This window comes from Gasterosteus aculeatus, chromosome 2 (genome assembly GCF_964276395.1).
Source record: "Gasterosteus aculeatus chromosome 2, fGasAcu3.hap1.1, whole genome shotgun sequence".
Classification (NCBI taxonomy): domain Eukaryota; kingdom Metazoa; phylum Chordata; class Actinopteri; order Perciformes; family Gasterosteidae; genus Gasterosteus; species Gasterosteus aculeatus.
The window spans coordinates 11,376,169-11,393,170 of NC_135689.1; the positions used below are offsets into that span (position 1 = coordinate 11,376,169).

At 42.5% G+C, this 17,002-nt stretch overlaps 1 protein-coding gene across 12 annotated transcripts in view; it reads right to left on the reverse strand.

Moving 5' to 3' along the window:
• Positions 1–17,002, reverse strand: part of scn8aa (sodium channel, voltage gated, type VIII, alpha subunit a) — a 39,526-nt gene that overhangs the window by 14,958 nt on the left and 7,566 nt on the right. For 5 of the 12 annotated variants that reach the window (XM_040192873.2, XM_040192871.2, XM_078092427.1 and 2 more), the window contains 18 exons: positions 16,309–16,427; positions 15,278–15,367; positions 14,765–14,893; positions 14,213–14,304; positions 11,067–11,264; positions 10,742–10,805; positions 10,446–10,587; positions 9,002–9,208; positions 8,628–8,909; positions 7,411–7,725; positions 5,814–5,949; positions 5,339–5,577; positions 4,163–4,336; positions 3,604–3,960; positions 2,995–3,468; positions 2,342–2,459; positions 1,994–2,148; positions 51–224 (listed from right to left, as the gene is read on the reverse strand). In XM_040192873.2, coding sequence (XP_040048807.1) covers positions 51–224; positions 1,994–2,148; positions 2,342–2,459; positions 2,995–3,468; positions 3,604–3,960; positions 4,163–4,336; positions 5,339–5,577; positions 5,814–5,949; positions 7,411–7,725; positions 8,628–8,909; positions 9,002–9,208; positions 10,446–10,587; positions 10,742–10,805; positions 11,067–11,264; positions 14,213–14,304; positions 14,765–14,893; positions 15,278–15,367; positions 16,309–16,427 — 3,465 coding nt within the window. Of the gene's footprint in view, positions 1–50; positions 225–1,993; positions 2,149–2,341; positions 2,460–2,994; positions 3,469–3,603; positions 3,961–4,162; positions 4,337–5,338; positions 5,578–5,813; positions 5,950–7,410; positions 7,726–8,627; positions 8,910–9,001; positions 9,209–10,445; positions 10,588–10,741; positions 10,806–11,066; positions 11,265–13,915; positions 14,008–14,212; positions 14,305–14,764; positions 14,894–15,277; positions 15,368–16,308; positions 16,428–17,002 lie in introns of all 12 variants that reach the window. The other 7 variants (XM_078092451.1, XM_078092435.1, XM_078092444.1 and 4 more) reach the window with 3 other exon arrangements.

The window sequence follows — 17,002 nt, forward strand, 5'->3', positions numbered from 1 at the left end:
TCTTCTCTAATCTACCTCACACAATAGAGAAAAATAAGAGCTGGACTTACATCCACAATGAAGAAATCCAGCCAGCACCAGGCGTTGGTGAAATACTTGACAAAACCGTAGGCGACCCACTTCAGCAACATCTCCAGGATGAAGATGTAGGTGAAAACCCTGTCTGCGTATTCCAAAATAATCCGAATGGTCTTTCTCTGCTCGATGTACACATCTTCAAAGGCCTGTAGAGGAACGAGAGACATGTGTCAGCCCCGACAAAGACGGAATTATTATACCTAATAAAAATAATCCACTTATGAAAAATTGTACACAGCACTACGATCCAATTAGAGAGAATATCATCATACAGAGGTCTGGAACGTCCCAATAATGTCCAACTTGTGCTGTGATTTAGTCCCATATCTACAAAAGTAGCCCAGCAGCATGTATGTAGTCAAATCAAATAAAGTTGAATTGAATGAAATAAATGACACATACAAAAATTGAATACACAACAGAAAGGTTTTGAAAAATAGGACCCGTGAAATAAAGTAATTCATTCTATAAATACCCAGATTATTCAGATTTTCTAAAAAGAGAAATTGTTAATGTGTAATGTGTGTTAATGTGTAGTTATGTTCTCCCCCTGTTTACATCATTGTTGGACTGTTAAAATGAAAATAGAAGCGTTCCATCAAAATGGAATTATACTCAATTATCGATCGGTTCTATTTCCAGGTTTGGATAAACGTAGTCTGGGTCCGGAGCCAAACGCCTATTAGTGACCCATGCTGTAAACGTTTCAGAGGGATCCAACACGCCAGCCTTTTATCTGCCACAAAGTAAATTGGCACAGAGGGACAATCTTGGATTAAGTAAATGACCAGTGTGCCATGTGACCCGGGGACTAATTACACAATTTAAGCATAATAGTGTGAATCACACTGCGGATTGTTATCTGACTAGATTAAGTAGAAGTATGTGATCTGGAGTGTTGGCATTTGTGCTTTCTAGTCGGCAGTTTGATAAGGATACGTGTGAACAAGAGACCCTCGTAGAACTCAGCAGGAGGAAGCCAGTAAGCTTATTAATGCTGAAGCCAACAGCCATTCAATTTGGGCCCTACAGAGGTCTCGTTGTATGATACTGTGGAGCGTTCAAGCTCTTTATTTGAACAAAAATCAGTATTGGTTGTTAATGTGATCATAATGCATTCAAATGTCTTGTAAAATGTAGGTTTTGGTGTGAAACTCAGATATCTGTAGCACTTTTGTAGTTTGTCTTTCTCAAGGAATTTGTACTTGGTACTTGGTATTGTTCTGGTTCTGCAACCCCTCGATTGAATGCACTTATTGTAAGTCGCTTTGGATAAAAGCATGAAAAATGTAAATGTAAATCCCGGATATTTTTTAAAAGAATGATGGGTAGATAGTAGCGAGGGAATTATGACCTGTTTAACTTTCCAACACTGGCTCTAAGCAGCTTATTACAGATCATTATAATGACTATTGTTAAGGTTTTTTTTATCAATTAAAATTACAATCTTAATTCTAAAACAACAGGAATTTTGTGTTTTTATTCAGATCATCACTATAGATGACAGTAACAGTAAAAGGAAACCTTTGATGATTGACTGTAGGTCACTGAACTGAGATGGAGCAAGTGAAAACTATAATGTTTTGTAAATTGTTATTAAACTGCGTTATATCGCAGTGTCTGGTGTGTAGCACTAGTCTTTGCTGTTTAGTAGCATGTGGTATGTTGGATAAGAAGGCCCCATTCCAACAACAGGAATAGATCCCCCATCTTATAAATGGAAGTCATTAATCTCCTGGCCCTTCCCCCAGCCGTGCTGCTTTGAGCCTGACAACCATCACTGCCACGCTGACGACGCGCACTACTGCCTGTGACTGTATTTTTAATGAGTAACCTTTATTCGGTTTAGATTTTATATCGCTTCACGTTTGGTAATTCCTGCTCAGTAAATCTGCCCTGCAGAAGGCCTCCTTACCAGGGCTCCGCTACTGAGAAGGATCATGAAGATGATGAGGGTCTCAAACCAGTTATGCTCCACAATCAGGTAGCAGGTTTTTCGCAGGTACCACCACCTCTTCCACCAGCCCGTGCTAATGTCAACGGCACAGCACGGATACTTGGCTATACATCCTGAGGACACAAAAGAGGGTGAACAGCATTGGACGGGGATAGATCAGTTAACACAGTCCTGTGTTTAGAGTTCAAAGTCTTTCACTGGATATTTTATATTATTTCCTTCATGAAGAGACTCTCCGAGAAGCTCGACGGAGTCTCTGTGCTTAGGGTCTGTAGGTGATGGGTGCCTTGGGAGCAGGAGTCTCACCATCTGTCCAACACGCCTCTGGTTCCATGTATTCCTCCACCGGCTCCACCACCACCACCTCCTCCACGTCTGGCTTGATGTCAATCGTGCTGCCCTCTGATGAACTGGTTTCATCCAGCTGATGCAGACATATGAGCACACACAAAGACACCAGTCCGGACACACAAAGGAAAGAAAACAACGATCTGATTCAGAAGCATATTAGCTTTTATGGCATGGCTAAGGAACCGAGAATTATGAAACAACTTCACGAGGAGAAGGCAGGAAATTTCATATCATATTACCCTATTTCCAATTCGCGTTGGCTCAGTCTATAAAGACTTTGACACTTTGTACATTATAACAATCGTTAGCATCACATATTCCAAAAAGCACTAACATGGAATATCAAATGGCACATTCGTCTGCTCTGAAAGTCTCCATAACGCATTCTATCAAAAGACATCCGTCAGTAGATATCCATTACATCTGCACGGCTGGATGACTCTACTGAGTGATGCAGTTGTGGTTGTGTTTGAACAGCCAGCCAAACCCACTGCTTCCCAAAGGAGCTGAGGATTATAACAACAATATCTTGTTTTCTGTTGTTGTTGTTGTTGTTAGAATACTTGTGTGATAAACTATTCGCCATGAATAGTGATCCTCAAACTGACCTCTTTGCTGTTCTCGTTTTCCGACTCGCTGCTGAAGTCCTCCGTGTTGAGGTTCTCGAAATCGGACTCTCCCACAGCGATGGGCACGCAGACGGTCAGGTGTGGGTTGTGGATGAAGGACATGTGGTCCTCGTCGATCATATACTTGCCCACACTGCTGCCGATACCGCTGGTGGTGCCGTTACCGTTCTTGGCATAGTCCAGGTCCCGATTGATGTCCACCCCGGAGTGGTTGGCAATGCAGTTCAGCTTCTTGTCGTACATGTCATCCAAAGGCTTCTGCTCGTCCTCCATCTGCGGTTTCTTCAGCAGACTGGCAACCAGTATCCGCATCTTCACTTTTATCCACGCAATGCCTGTCTTGATACGCTTGACAGATATCTGCAGGTTGTTGGGCTCCCCGTCGTCATCGGTTGCAGCCAAGTTGTCGGCACTGAATGAGCTCAGCAGCAAGGCGAGGAACAGGTTCAACACCTTTGGACACAAAATCGGAAATCAGTAACCGGCATCTCCTGTCACATCACAGTTATTTAAAGATGGGTTGGATAGCCCACATTGTTGTGTTTCTCCAAAAAAACAAATGCTCACAGTTAAATTCGACACACTCACCACCAGGTTACCGATAACCATGACCATCATGAAGACAATGAGGCACATGCCCTGTCCCGCCACCTCCATGCAATCCCACATGGTCTCAATCCATTCACCGCACAGCACCCGGAAGACGATCAGGAAGGAGTGGAAGAAGTCGTTCATGTGCCAGCGGGGCAACTCGCAGTCAAGGGAGATTTTACACACGCAGTCTTTGTAGCTCTTGCCAAACAGCTGCATGCCCACCACAGCAAAGATGAAGACGATGATGGCCAGCACCAGAGTCAGGTTCCCCAGGGCTCCCACAGAGTTACCGATGATCTTGATCAGCATGTTGAGGGTAGGCCATGACTTGGCAAGCTTGAACACTCTCAGCTGAATGGGGGTGGGTGGAAAGAGGGTTATAAATTAGTCACGCAGCAGTTTAGCTTTGATGACATTCTGCTTCACTCTGGGGAAGTAAAACACGGTAGAAACACACCAGTATGTTGCCTTGTGCAATGTGCGTCTTCTAAATGCTACGATGCTAACTTCACATGTTTTCTTCATATAGAGAGGAACCAAAGTGAGCATTTACCAATCGGAATGACCGCAGCACAGACAGTCCCTCAACGTCAGCCAGAGCCAGCTCCACTAAGCTCAGCGTCACAATGAAACCGTCAAAACAGTTCCAGGCCTCCTGGAAGTAGTAATATGGATCCATAGCCATAAGCTTGAAAAGCATCTCCCCCGCAAAGATCCCGGTGAATACCTGGCAGGTTGGAGAGGGAATAGATTTGAACAAATGGATTTTGCTTAACACCATATTTCACAGGAGATGTGAGAACGTAAAACATGGTGGGTGGTGAAATGTGTGATGTATATATATTGAGATCCACTATCTGAGGTGTGTGCATTATACATAAAAAAGAGAAAAGAGTTAAAGAGAAATATAAGAAATATGAATTATCCATGAGGTATCTGCATGCTAATGAATTACCATCTAGCGTTGGTGTTGTGTTTGTGTATATGTGTGTGTCAGCTGTATCCAGTAAATGTGAAATAGCCCTTCTGTTGTCTCCAAACAGCATTTATACATTGCTGAGGGTTATCCTCAATCATAAAGCTTATGTAATCAATGAAAACACAAGCATTGTCGGTACGTATGTGTTTGTGTGCATAAGACAAGGATTGCAGAAATTTTAACTTGTGCCACACAATCACTTTTACAGCAACAGGCGATGAGACTCTCTCTGCTCTGCTTTAATGTGAATAAAAAACTTCTCCAAAAGTGTGCATCCAAAGACATACTACCATTCTTTGGGGTTTTGGTTTAATTTGTGATATATCTCTTTCTAGGACGCAAGCACATAAACTGCTATAAACTGACACCGGTAGAGCAACTCATTGATCAAGCTCCATGAAATACTCGTGCAGATCTCCCACTAATCAGCAAACCAGCAGAGAAGCAGGCTGGTCCCACTGAAACAAACAGCAGCTCAACACAACCAGAGGAGAGAAACAGAGAGCAAAAGGACACAGGAAACATGTGTGTGTGTGTGAAGAAATGAGAACTGCACGGCTGCAAGAAAACAGCAGGGGGCTTGAGAAGGTTTTTTTTTCCCTTTCAACTCCGAATCAGCAACGATAGAGCCGCCAATTACAGTCCTAAAAATAACAGCTCCCTATGAGCTGCAAAGAGGAAGCAAAGGTCATTCTTAACGGGGGAAACAGAACAGCAAATAAAAAAAGAACAGAAAGATTTGCCACTCACCAGATTTCCTACAGACAGCATGTGTTCAAAGTCGGGGGTCATGGGGTAGTGCTCCATGGCCATGAAGAGGGTGTTGAGCACGATACAGATGGTGATGGCTAAGTCCACGAAGGGGTCCATGACAATCAGGTTCATAATCTCCTTGATCTTAATCCACTTGGGGGAGCACTCCCAGATCAGGAATGTGTTAGCAAACTTATACCAGCATGGTGGACAGTTTCGCTGAGAATCCTCCAGTTCTGAAGACATAGCGCGGATCACACATCAAAAACAAGCATCCTTGCGTGCTTGAGCATTCCACATGCAATGGTATCAAATGATAGACAAAATCGTATGCATTGTATGTATCTGGTACTGTTGGATATGCAAAGCAGATAAGCAGGAAATTCATGTCAAACTAATCGACCAATGAGAGCAGCCCTAGTCAAAGAATAATGAGATAGCAGTTTAAATAGCTGGGTTAAAGTGGCAGTACCCTCCACTAGTGTGTTGGTAATGACGCTCATGACACTGTTGGCCCGCTCTTTCCGCCCAAAGGAGGTATTGAGCTGGTCCACAGACACCATCAGGGAGCCCGACAGCTTCTTCTTCACCTCAACCTCAGTAGTTGGCTGTCAGGGGGAGAGGAAGAATCAAGCACCCATGGAAAGGACATGAACACCATCCCACATCGCCACCGGTGTCCGGCGGAGGGAAGTGCACAACAGCATTGGCAGGAAAAAGTAGTTGATGATCAGATTTTTGGAGTCGGGGTATTTTTTTTCTATATCAATGCTGGTTTTCCAGGAAGATGTGTGTATGCTGTAGATGCATGCAGGTCTCAGCCAAAGTGGGAGCAGTGGTCTCGGGCTACTTGACCTAATTGTGTTTGAATGTAATTAGCTCATCCCGATTAAATAATAAATGGATTATGCGATACTGTGCAAGGAGTACTGCCTTTGCATGAATGCATTTTCAGTCCTGACATGCAGTTATGGAGGCTTTGCTGCCATTGCAATATAATCATTAGGTTATTTATATGAAAAAAAGATCTCCCAAATCTGGCCATTACAATGATACTGGCAAATTGATACTACTTTATCTTCCTACTTTGAAACCACACAATTTATATTGCAACCATCAAGTCAAGAGCATAGTAAGGAGATCAATTGGAGGCAGATGTTTCAAATCCATCCAGTTATCATGCATGAGCATGCTCCAAGTCAAAGAGAAGGAGAGGAAATTACAGACACCATAGCCATCGTTCTACTATCTATATCATGCTTGTTCTAATTTTGGATTTAAATCTACCATGTTAAGTGAAATGAGGCAAAACTAATTCTCCTAATGGTGACCTGGAAGATTTAGGAAACCAGAGAATGGTAAAGACCCACAAGGACAGCAGCCCTCCGTTTCTCTTGAATTACATAAGATTACGGTTGGATGGGATGGTGGGTGTTGCGTAAGTATCTGCTTTAGGATATTAACAATGTATAAGTGAAGCAGATAAAATGTCTGTGGCTCTATAGTGCTGGTCCGCTCTCGTTTCCTCGGCCCCCTACTGTAGATCTACCCACACAGGCTAGCATACAAACTGGATCCCTGGAGGAGGAACACATCAACACATTAGAGCATATTCACTCATCATTAAAAGCCGTTTGTTCGCAAAAATGGGTGTTTCTGGTGAAATACCACACTGGAAGTTTTGCAATAGATTAATTCGATGAACGAAGCTTCAATCTAATTTGCCAATGCATGAAGTATAGTAGCATCATGACTGTTTAATTAGTGCCTGTGTAATAGTGTGAGTAGGCTGCATGTAACAATAACTAATTTGATATGAACATTCAAAATTGTAACATTCATCCGTCAAATCAAACCAAAAAGAATTGCCTGGAAGTGGCCTGACACAACCAGTTTCACTAACTATGGGAGGGCAGCATACGTTGCTGGGGAGGGGAGGCGTGAGCGCTTAGCCAAGAGATACATACTGACTTGCAAAGATGACAGTAGAAGATAGAGAGCAAGAAAGAAAGAAAAAACGGACGAGAAGGGGGCCATGCCTAGTCAGGTCTACTCATAGACTTCCTTACACTGTCGTCAGTGGCTGCCTTATCTATTTTCACCTCAGGCAGAAGGCGTCCACCGGTCCCAGGGCCGATGAGCGACACCACGCCGTTGCAATCCACCGTGCTGTTCCTCTTCCCGTGAAAGCCGCTGTAGCTGTTCCGCCGATAAGGGCTGAACAGGGAGCCCCGGCGCTCCTCGCACTCCTCCACCGTGCTGTGTTCGTCGTCGGCAAACTCGTTCTCCGAGCCTGCGTCCTTATTGCGGCCCTTGAAGCTGAAGATGCTGCTCTTGCTGTTGTGGCGGGACAGGAAAGGAGAGCCGGGTATGCTGAGGAGGGACTGGGGTTAGAGGAGGGAAGGAGAGAGGATGCGTCAGTGCGACTGATGTTGCACAGGGTGTTCCTGGATTACAACTGATTTCCCCATCATTTTATTCTGTTTGTCATCGGTTCTAGTGGTCATGGTTAAAGGCAACATCATGTGTGTTGTGGGAAATGTCATGCAACCTGGACGTTTTCCCTAAGGAGGCATGTTGGAGCACTCACGTGACTTCATAAAGAAGAGGGGAATACATAATTAGGTCAGGGACATCCTACATTGTCAAGGTCAAACACACACAGGACAGAGATACAGTCAGCTGAAACAACACGCCAATGGCAACATGACAACATAAACTGATACAAATGTTATTATTGCTGCACGCAGTGTGCCAGTTTTTTTTTTTACAACAATCCTCAGTTAATAGAGTCAGCTTTTCCTTATCTTATTTAGTAAATCCTGCACTGAAAAACATATTGTAAGAGCCAGTGGAGCCACAGTGGGCCTATGCAAAGCTGCAGTATTGTGCCCTTTGAAACATTCATGTAATCACAGTGAATAATTCAGGACCTGGACGTGTGTTTCTATATCTTTAGCCACTATATGCTCCTCTGTTTTTAAGTTTGTGCAACACCACACAGTATAATAGCAGCACTCTCAATCTAAAATATTTCTCACCTCAAAAAAGTACAAAGCCACATTTAAAGCCATTTTTCCACTATTATTTATTTTTATTCACAATCCAATGTTATGGTATCTTGTTTATTTTCTTTTTGTTTTCATGTAGTAACAGTCATTGAGCTGTAAAAACTTAAAGGGTAAGTTTATTATCAAAAAACACGGCGTGAAAATGTCCCAGTGCAATTTAAAATGATCTGCACATTAAACAGTTGAATAGATGTTTGTGTAACTATTTTCCTCACCTGGTTCATGATGGAAGATTTTCGACCCAGGCGATTGTCAGGGAAACGGAAGCGGCTCCTCTTGCTGCCGTCGTCTGACTCTGACTTGACAAACTTCTCACTATCACATTTCTCCTTCTCTTGCTCCTTCTGCCGCCACTTCTTCTTTCGATTACGTCGCTCTTTTGCACTCTTGGAGCTGAGCTTTGACATTTCCGAAGAACTGCATGACAGACGGCCTCCTCCGTCATCCTCCACTGCGTCCTCCGACACGGTACCCGCAGAGGTTGCCATGGCAGCCGTCTGCAAAGAAACAAATGCGTGAAGGAAGTCAGAACAATGATATAACATGGCTATGTAAATACTTTTCTGCTTAAATTCGGGAGAGGGCCGACCTGTGCGTCTTCCTGTTGTTTCTTGAGCTGCTCCAGCATGGCCTTGAATTCCTCCTCTTTCTGCAGAGCCTCTTCCATGGTGGCCTGGTTCTGCTCCTCGTAGGCCATGGCCACCACAGCCAAGATCAGATTCACCAAGTAGAACGAGCCCACAAAGATCACCAGCACAAAGAAGATCATGTAGGTCTTTCCTGCCGCCCTCAGGGTCTGTTGGGAGCCAGTGGAAGAGACGTGAGGGGAGAGGAGATACTTAACCTAAACCCTTCTGTCGACCACATCTTTAAACTCAGGGGTCATTGGGCCTGTCGGAACACTCGACTCAGCGTAAATGTCTGTGACTTAGTGAATGCCTGTTTCTGGTATGAACTATAATATGCGCCAGGCTGTGCACAACCAAACAATTTCTATCGCCTGGGATGATATCCTCAGTGGAGACAGTCAGTGAGGGGCCGGAGCTACAGAGGCACAGCAGAACGAATGAGAGCGTTGAGGAGATGACGGTATTAAAATGGAGGTTTAGTTCATGAATCTACGTGTAAATAGAAATGTTCATAATTTGGTTTGATTGACAAAAGTATTTAATAGGTCCTCAGTGAAACAAAAGGGCACCAGATTCCTATTTGAATCATTCATCAGCCTCATTTGGCTCCCCTTTCAAAAGGCAATAGAAAGGTTTATCTGAAACACAAGTTATGATTGTAGTTCACATGTAGTAAAAAAGTATTGCCTTTTAGTCCCCAACCAAATCCCATGTGGGCAGGTGGAAAGTTCCTCAGCTGATAAGATCTCAACTCTCCCATCAATTTCATTTAATTTTTCACAAAAACACCCCAAACACAGCTGTGAGGGCCTGTAGTTGGGAGCTGAATGTCAAAGATCAAAAATAAGAAGTTTTAGCTGCAATGCTTCCATCCGTTCTCATCTCCCTCATTGGTCACACGTAATCCTTGAGCTGTTAATGTTTCATAGTTCACACTGCCGTCCTTCCACTCGGTCGCTGTATGTTGGAGTGTCACCACAGCTGCTGTGTGGAACAGGCTGGCGGGCGGGTTAGAAAAGGCCTGACTAGTTGCAGATGAGGTAAATCCAAGTGAGAACAAGGGGAAAAACTAGAGGCAGAAGGATCCACCATTTTAGGTCTTTAAGGAGGAGTTCTGACGTACACGCCAACACGCATTAGAACAAAGAATCACTGAAGGGGCTCAGCTTTGATTAGTCTTTTCTGCAATCCAAGACCACATGCTTGTACTATGTGGCATTTTTACAAACTAACCCAAAAAAAACCTTCTACCTTCATTGCATTTCCACCAATCGACCAATCAGTGAAGCAACTAATGACTCACAGCATCACTACGCAAGATGACTATTTATGGGGTACTTGAGGACTTGTATGTGTTGTATACTCTAATGAAAAAGCTAAAGCTTTTTGAAACACCCGCTTTACCAGCATGTATAGGTTTTCCCAGAAGTCCTGTGTCATGAGTCGGAAGAGAGCGAGGAAGGCCCAGCCGAAGCTGTCAAAGCTGGTGTAGCCGTAGTTTGGATTCCTCCCGGCTTTCATGCACGTGTAGCCCTCCGGGCAGCGGCTGAGGGGTAGCAGAGAAAAAACAGAAGCACCCGGCCCAAAAATTATTCATCACTTCGCTTCACTTGATTTTGTGATTTGACTTCAGGCCCCAGATAAGCTACAGCAGGTCTGTGTGAGGATCAGCGGTCTTGGGAAGAGGATAGGCATCTCACCCAGAGTCAGAGCTGTTCCCGCAGAGAAGAGCATCTAACTGGCCGGGCAGGAAGTAGAAATTGGCTGGAGAAAAAAAAAATTAAACAGCCACAATGAGTCATTACGCCCACATTCCTATGCAGCCATTCTGCAGCGTCTTTAAATTCAGACCATTTTCTCACTTTCAGTTTGCACATACATTTTGCATTCAGCGCAGTTAAAAGCAATTCTTCTTGTCCAACCAATGCCAAAAGGACATCTTGTTTTGTGGTTCCAGCATATGGTCTGACTCATACACTTAGATGGCTGCCAGCTGACCTTCGGCCAAGCCTGGACTCTACTCACTGTCGTTCATGATGTACTCCTTCCAGTCGATGGTCTTGGTGGTGTTGATTGGCCAGATGACACACTTGTGGCGCAGGTTGCCCATGAAGAGCTGCAGACCGATGAGGGCAAAGACGCTCAGGCAGAAGACAGTCAGGATCATCACATCCGAAAGCTTCTTCACAGACTGTATCAAAGCGCCCACAATGGTCTTCAGGCCTGCAGGACAGTCGCGCACACAAACCACATAGGTGATGCAGGAGATGCTGATGCCACAGGAAGGAATCTTTGGACTATTTACTTCTACAACAACTCTGTTTTTGGAACTAATAATGCTAAAATGTAATCCCTAAAAAGGGGAAATATTGAATTTTGACTGGACTGAGATCAAAAGTGTCAAAACTATCCTTAATTAAATAGTATAGAATATATATTATGACATTTGTGAGTTTTATTGTATTGAATTTCTTGCTGACCATCTGAACAAAGGTCAGGATTTATCTAGCGTACAGGTAGAAATACATTTTGGACAACATAACAAACATAACATCTCTAGAAACAAAACAAACAGGAAATATTTAGGAGCCTTCCCACTCTTTTCTGATTCATCCAGACAGAAACATATTGGAACAAAATACCAAATCAAAAGGACTATTTCACCGAGGAAATTTGCATTTCATTACCAATGATGGATAAAGTGAACCAGAGGGGGAAGACTGTAGAAAAGTGAGAGGAAATCCGTAAGGAAGAGAGCACAGCAGCACAAAGAGGGGCCATGAGAAGGACAGAGGCACAGGCAGGGGGACTGGAAACCACATGCAGGTCATTTAAACTCCAAGGCTGAACAGGAACACTTCAATGCCAGTGCCGGTGCGGCCACCTTCTTGAACTGTCTTGTATAAGGTGTCGGTAGGAAAGCACTAACTCCCCATGCCGTGACCCTGCAGTTGACAGAAATAGTTTTACCTTCTCACACAGGCACCCTCGCTCTGGAACTCAAACGTACAGTGGGCTTCACCAGTTGTACTTATGGTCTTGTAAAGTATGGTCTTCGTGTTTTGTAAAGGAGTTCACATTTGGACAAATTAAGTAAAAAGTCAATTATTAAGATTATTTAGTTTTTATCTTCTGAAATCTTGCCCTCCGCTGTATATGAACCATTTTCAGATGAACTCAAACTACCCAATAAAATCTACATTTTCTCCACTTCCAGTGCTGCAGTCCTTCAGGATTTTTTGGAATAGTTAAAGGATTAGTTCAACATTTTGAGAAATCCGCTCTTCCTCCGACAGGGAACAAGATGAGAAGATTGATACCACTCTGAGAAATATTTCTCTACAGCCAGCAGTTGTTTAGCTTAGCACAAAGACTGGAAACAGCATGGTTATTTGTATATCAAAGTTTTAAAGCACACTCCAGCACATTAACCATCTTCAAAATGGTAACCAACATGTTGACTATTTGGTATTTTTACAAATTAAACAAACTAGATCTTCATTATTTAATTTTAGGAGAGATGTTAGATGGCGTGGCTAGCTTTTTCCAGTCTTTGTGCTAAGCTAACAGACAGCTGGGTGAGCGTCACACTAACCATCAATAAGAAAAGAGTGGTACTGATCTTTTTATCAAACTACCTGCCAGAAAGCGAGTAGACATGTATCAAGACTTTTAAACTATTCCCTTAAATACAGTTCAAATCCAAACGTCGTCCCCTTTTTGTTTGCACTTAAAGGATTTCCTTTTTCATATTTCCAAATGAATATGCTGTTAAAAAAAAGCCATCAGTTGGGGTTCTTTTGAGTAAGCAGGACATCTGTTCCACATCCTCTATCAACAGATAGATCGATGTCGGGCCAATGTCACTCAAAAAGGTCCAATAGGTCGTTCAACCGTCCCATCCGTCTCCCCGACCTCTGCATTGCCGAGCACACGGTTTCTTTTTCTGTGTAGTATATCATTCAAATAGGTCGTAAAAAAGAGAGGAAAAGAAAAAACAATAATAAAAAATAAAAATAAAAAAAAGACGGCAAATCAAACTTTCAGTGCCATTTTTTCAGCCAAGCTCTTGGTAGGCTAATATTGTAAAAGCAAGTGACTGAAAAGCATCATGCAGCATAAGAGATGTTCGCAAGCTAGGCTTGGCAGTCTTCATGCATAAATAATCGGTGGATTCTGTGGGATCTCTGTAGGAGCTATAACCTTTCTCATATGAACATCAACATAGAGTCTAACATAAATATAGAATATACACGATTAGTTTTATATCCCATAAAATATGGAATCCTTTTCATCCAATTAAATCCCTGGCTACAAAAGTGCATTTTTTCATTTAACTTGGTAACTTTTTGGTAATAGTAGAACTTGAAGGATTGTCTTTTGCAAATTTGAGAAGCTTTGATCTATTCTTAGCTGATTAATAAACCATGTACAGTACGAGTGTGTCGAAACTTTTAACTGGTACTGTGTATTAACCGGATTCTTCTGTTTTTTTCCCCTTAAAATGAGAAGATTCTATCAGCAAATTTCTTTGCTACGGAACGGGGCCTTTGCTCATTCTCAAAGCCGTTGGTAAAGGAGTCAGTTGAAGCTATTTCTGAAGAGAAACACAGCTGCCTTGGAAACGGGCCTCATAGTGAGAGTTCTACGGAGGCAGAAGAGAGTGCAGACACTTCAGAGGGCCCTGGAGGAGACTGCAAAGCCTATCAAAAATGTATTAGTACCATTTTTGATAATTTTGGAGGGAAAATAAATCAAAAAATGGTTGTCTCCAATTCTTTTGTTGTCGCTTAAATCATAATTGTAATCATAATAATAGTGAGTAGAAAAGAAAGGGTGAGAGGATCAGCCTTAGTGTTTAAACTGAGTCTCACCTGGAATGACAGAGATAGTTTTCAATGCTCGGAGAACTCTGAATGTTCTCAGCGCAGATACATTGCCCAGGTCCACAAACTCTGTTATATATCTGAAATAGGGGAAGGATCACACACAGAACAAACACGATGACAATAACCACACACGCCAAGAGCACGACACCACCGAACCAGGAGGAAACGACGCCACTCACAGAGCCTGTCCACTGAGGAGAAGGGTGGAAGGTAAAGGGAAAGAAAGACACGCACACCTAACACCGACCCCGCCCAGCCATCCCCCGCCCCATCCTGTCTTACCTGGAATTACAGAAATAGTTTTCAATGCCCTCAACACCCTGAACGTGCGCAGAGCTGAGACATTGCCTAGGTTTACAAACTCTGTTATATACCTGCAGGATCAAACCACAGTTACAACAGCTTGTTATTTACGTGAAGATATGAGGTGGAAAGGTAAATTCAAACACAGGCGGGCTATGATACACACAAATAGTGGAGAGGTACTGTGCGTGGTGGGGATCGTTAATGGGTGTGAATATTGTCGTGGTCACGCAGGTGATTCTGACTCATGAATGCTGGGTGCTACATAGTCAACGGGGAACTCGGGGCCTTAACGCGAGTGTTGCAGACTGAAAGAGAAAAGGTGGATGAGTTTCGATGAGGAAAAGTGTCGGATGTATTTCCCAAAGAGAAAATCTCAGATCAATGGAGGAAACATAGAAGATGGTGTTATCAGACAGAAAGAAAGGACAAAGTAAGAAAGACTGGCAACTTTTAACTTCTCTTTAACAGAACAATGACAATATTTGTGCACAATCTACTGACAGTATGAAACAAAAATATAATACTTACGCCATCGAAATGACCATGAAGTCCAGCCAGTTCCATGGATCTCTAAGGAATGTAAACCCGTCTATACAGAATCCTCGGGCGCAGATTTTTACAAGAGACTCAAATGTATAAATTCCTGTGAATGTGTACCTGCAAGGAAATGAGTGTTGACAGAATCAGTTCACCAGGCTGAATCAAAGCTCACTCACATCTATACGTTTGCACCCTTGTCAGCTGTTTGAAGAAATAGGGACAAATACAGGATCCATTTGGGATACTGCTACTACTAATAATAGATTCTTACATCATCTATTTTCTTTTCTGGTGATCTGTTTTGTTATTTCACAGAAACAATGAATTTGCAGAGTATTTTCTGTGGAAGAAGCATTTGGCTTCCTCCAGTTTGTGCCTCATATATGACCTTTAGCTTCTGGCTTTTTCAAAGATAACTAATAATATAATGAGGCACAAACTTGGGAGTTAGCATGCATTTAATGTGTTGGGGGTTTCTATATATATAAAATGTATACTTACTCTACTTGTTTTGACCACTCCGGAGGATCACTAAAGGTCATGAATATACAGTTGGTCAGAATAGTACACATAATGATCATGCTGAAAAGAGTGAGGAGTACGTTAAGGAAAATATGGATTATAGGGACAATCACAAATCACAAATCTCGTCAATACTTGTTAAAAATGTAAAACAGCATTAGAAAACACGTACAGTAACTGTAGTATAGGTCTAATGTGATTTCTGTGGTCCAGTGAACCTCAACATCCCTCAAAGCAAAGTGTTGATGTGGTAAAACCTTCTCGCAGCACTTAACTTCCGTGTGCTCGCTGCCACATGGGCCACTATTTTACACATGAAATATTTAAGTGGTATATATTTAGTGGAAATGGAATGGCATGAAAAACCAATAAGATCTTTACCAATAAGCTGTATGGTTTCAGTGGAAAGTTGGCTTTGGCTTTAAGCCCACATGAAGCCGGAAAATATCCTGCAAACAAACTTACTTTTATTCTTGTGGGAGGCAGAAAAGGCAAAAGTCTGAATAATTCTTCAATTCAATTGTTTTCAATTGGTGTTTTTGTTATAGAAATCCTGCCCCCACCTGTAGCCTGACGTGTGATTGGACGATGATGGGCGTATGTGTATCATGGTAGGAGGAGCGGGTTTGGATCACATTTGGAATAAACTTTCTTTTCATAGAATATGGCCGAGTTGTAGCGTTTCTCCCTCGTTCTGCATATGAGTCACAAAACTGAACGTTAACTGTGACTCAAGTTGTAATTGTTTGTGGTAAAAAATAGACATGATGTCAATAATTTCACAAAAGACTGTGCAGCCTGACGACATTGACATTTCATGGACTGTTAGTTATATTAGTATTAGTATATTAGCTATTAGTTCCTGCCTAACGTCATCCTGTCCTGTGGTTACAGTCACAGGAAACATCATTTGCAATATGAGCAGAAAGACAGAACATATTATCATGAATAATACATACAAACAGGAAACTCTTTTATCTTTGCCGTCAAGACACCATTTCAAAGGATATGCATGTATCAAAATTTTAATAGCTACTCGCCTAACTGGATTTAAAGGACTTATGAAGTACAAGGCAGGTGTGGCACTAAAACGGAAGATTGTCTTCCCTCTATTTAGCACTATAAATGTCTGTGGAGAGAGAGAGAGAGGGAGGGGGGGATAAAGACAGTATTAATTACTTAACAGTCGGATAAAAATACACATTTCAGCACATGCACAATAATACAGATCACTGAAACAGTTACCAAAAGCAATTTTATACAAAGCAAGCTTCTTCTCCACAAACATAAATCTCAGTATACTAAACTCATAAACATGTGTAGGTAATAAGTCAAAGGCAATACATGCATTTGCTCATAATGTAAGTTCTGTATAATGTGTCACACAAAATGATCTGAACCCATTTGAACAGCGTGAATCTGGCTGCCCAGATGTTTCTGATGTTGTCCCAGTCACTCAGCGCCGTCCTACAAACTACAGCTTTTTTGTTTCAAGCGAAGGAAACGAGCAACGCCGAGAAGGGCGGACCAGCCTCTTTCTGTGGATAACCCCGTAATTGTTTAAATAATACATGGCAATTTGCATGAAACTTTAATGAGACCCTGTGCATTTGCAGAAGTGATATGGGCACTGGTGCTTTTAACAAGGCAACCCTCTCTACATTAAACCCTACAGAGCTTCCAACTCACTGCTGAAGGAGACAG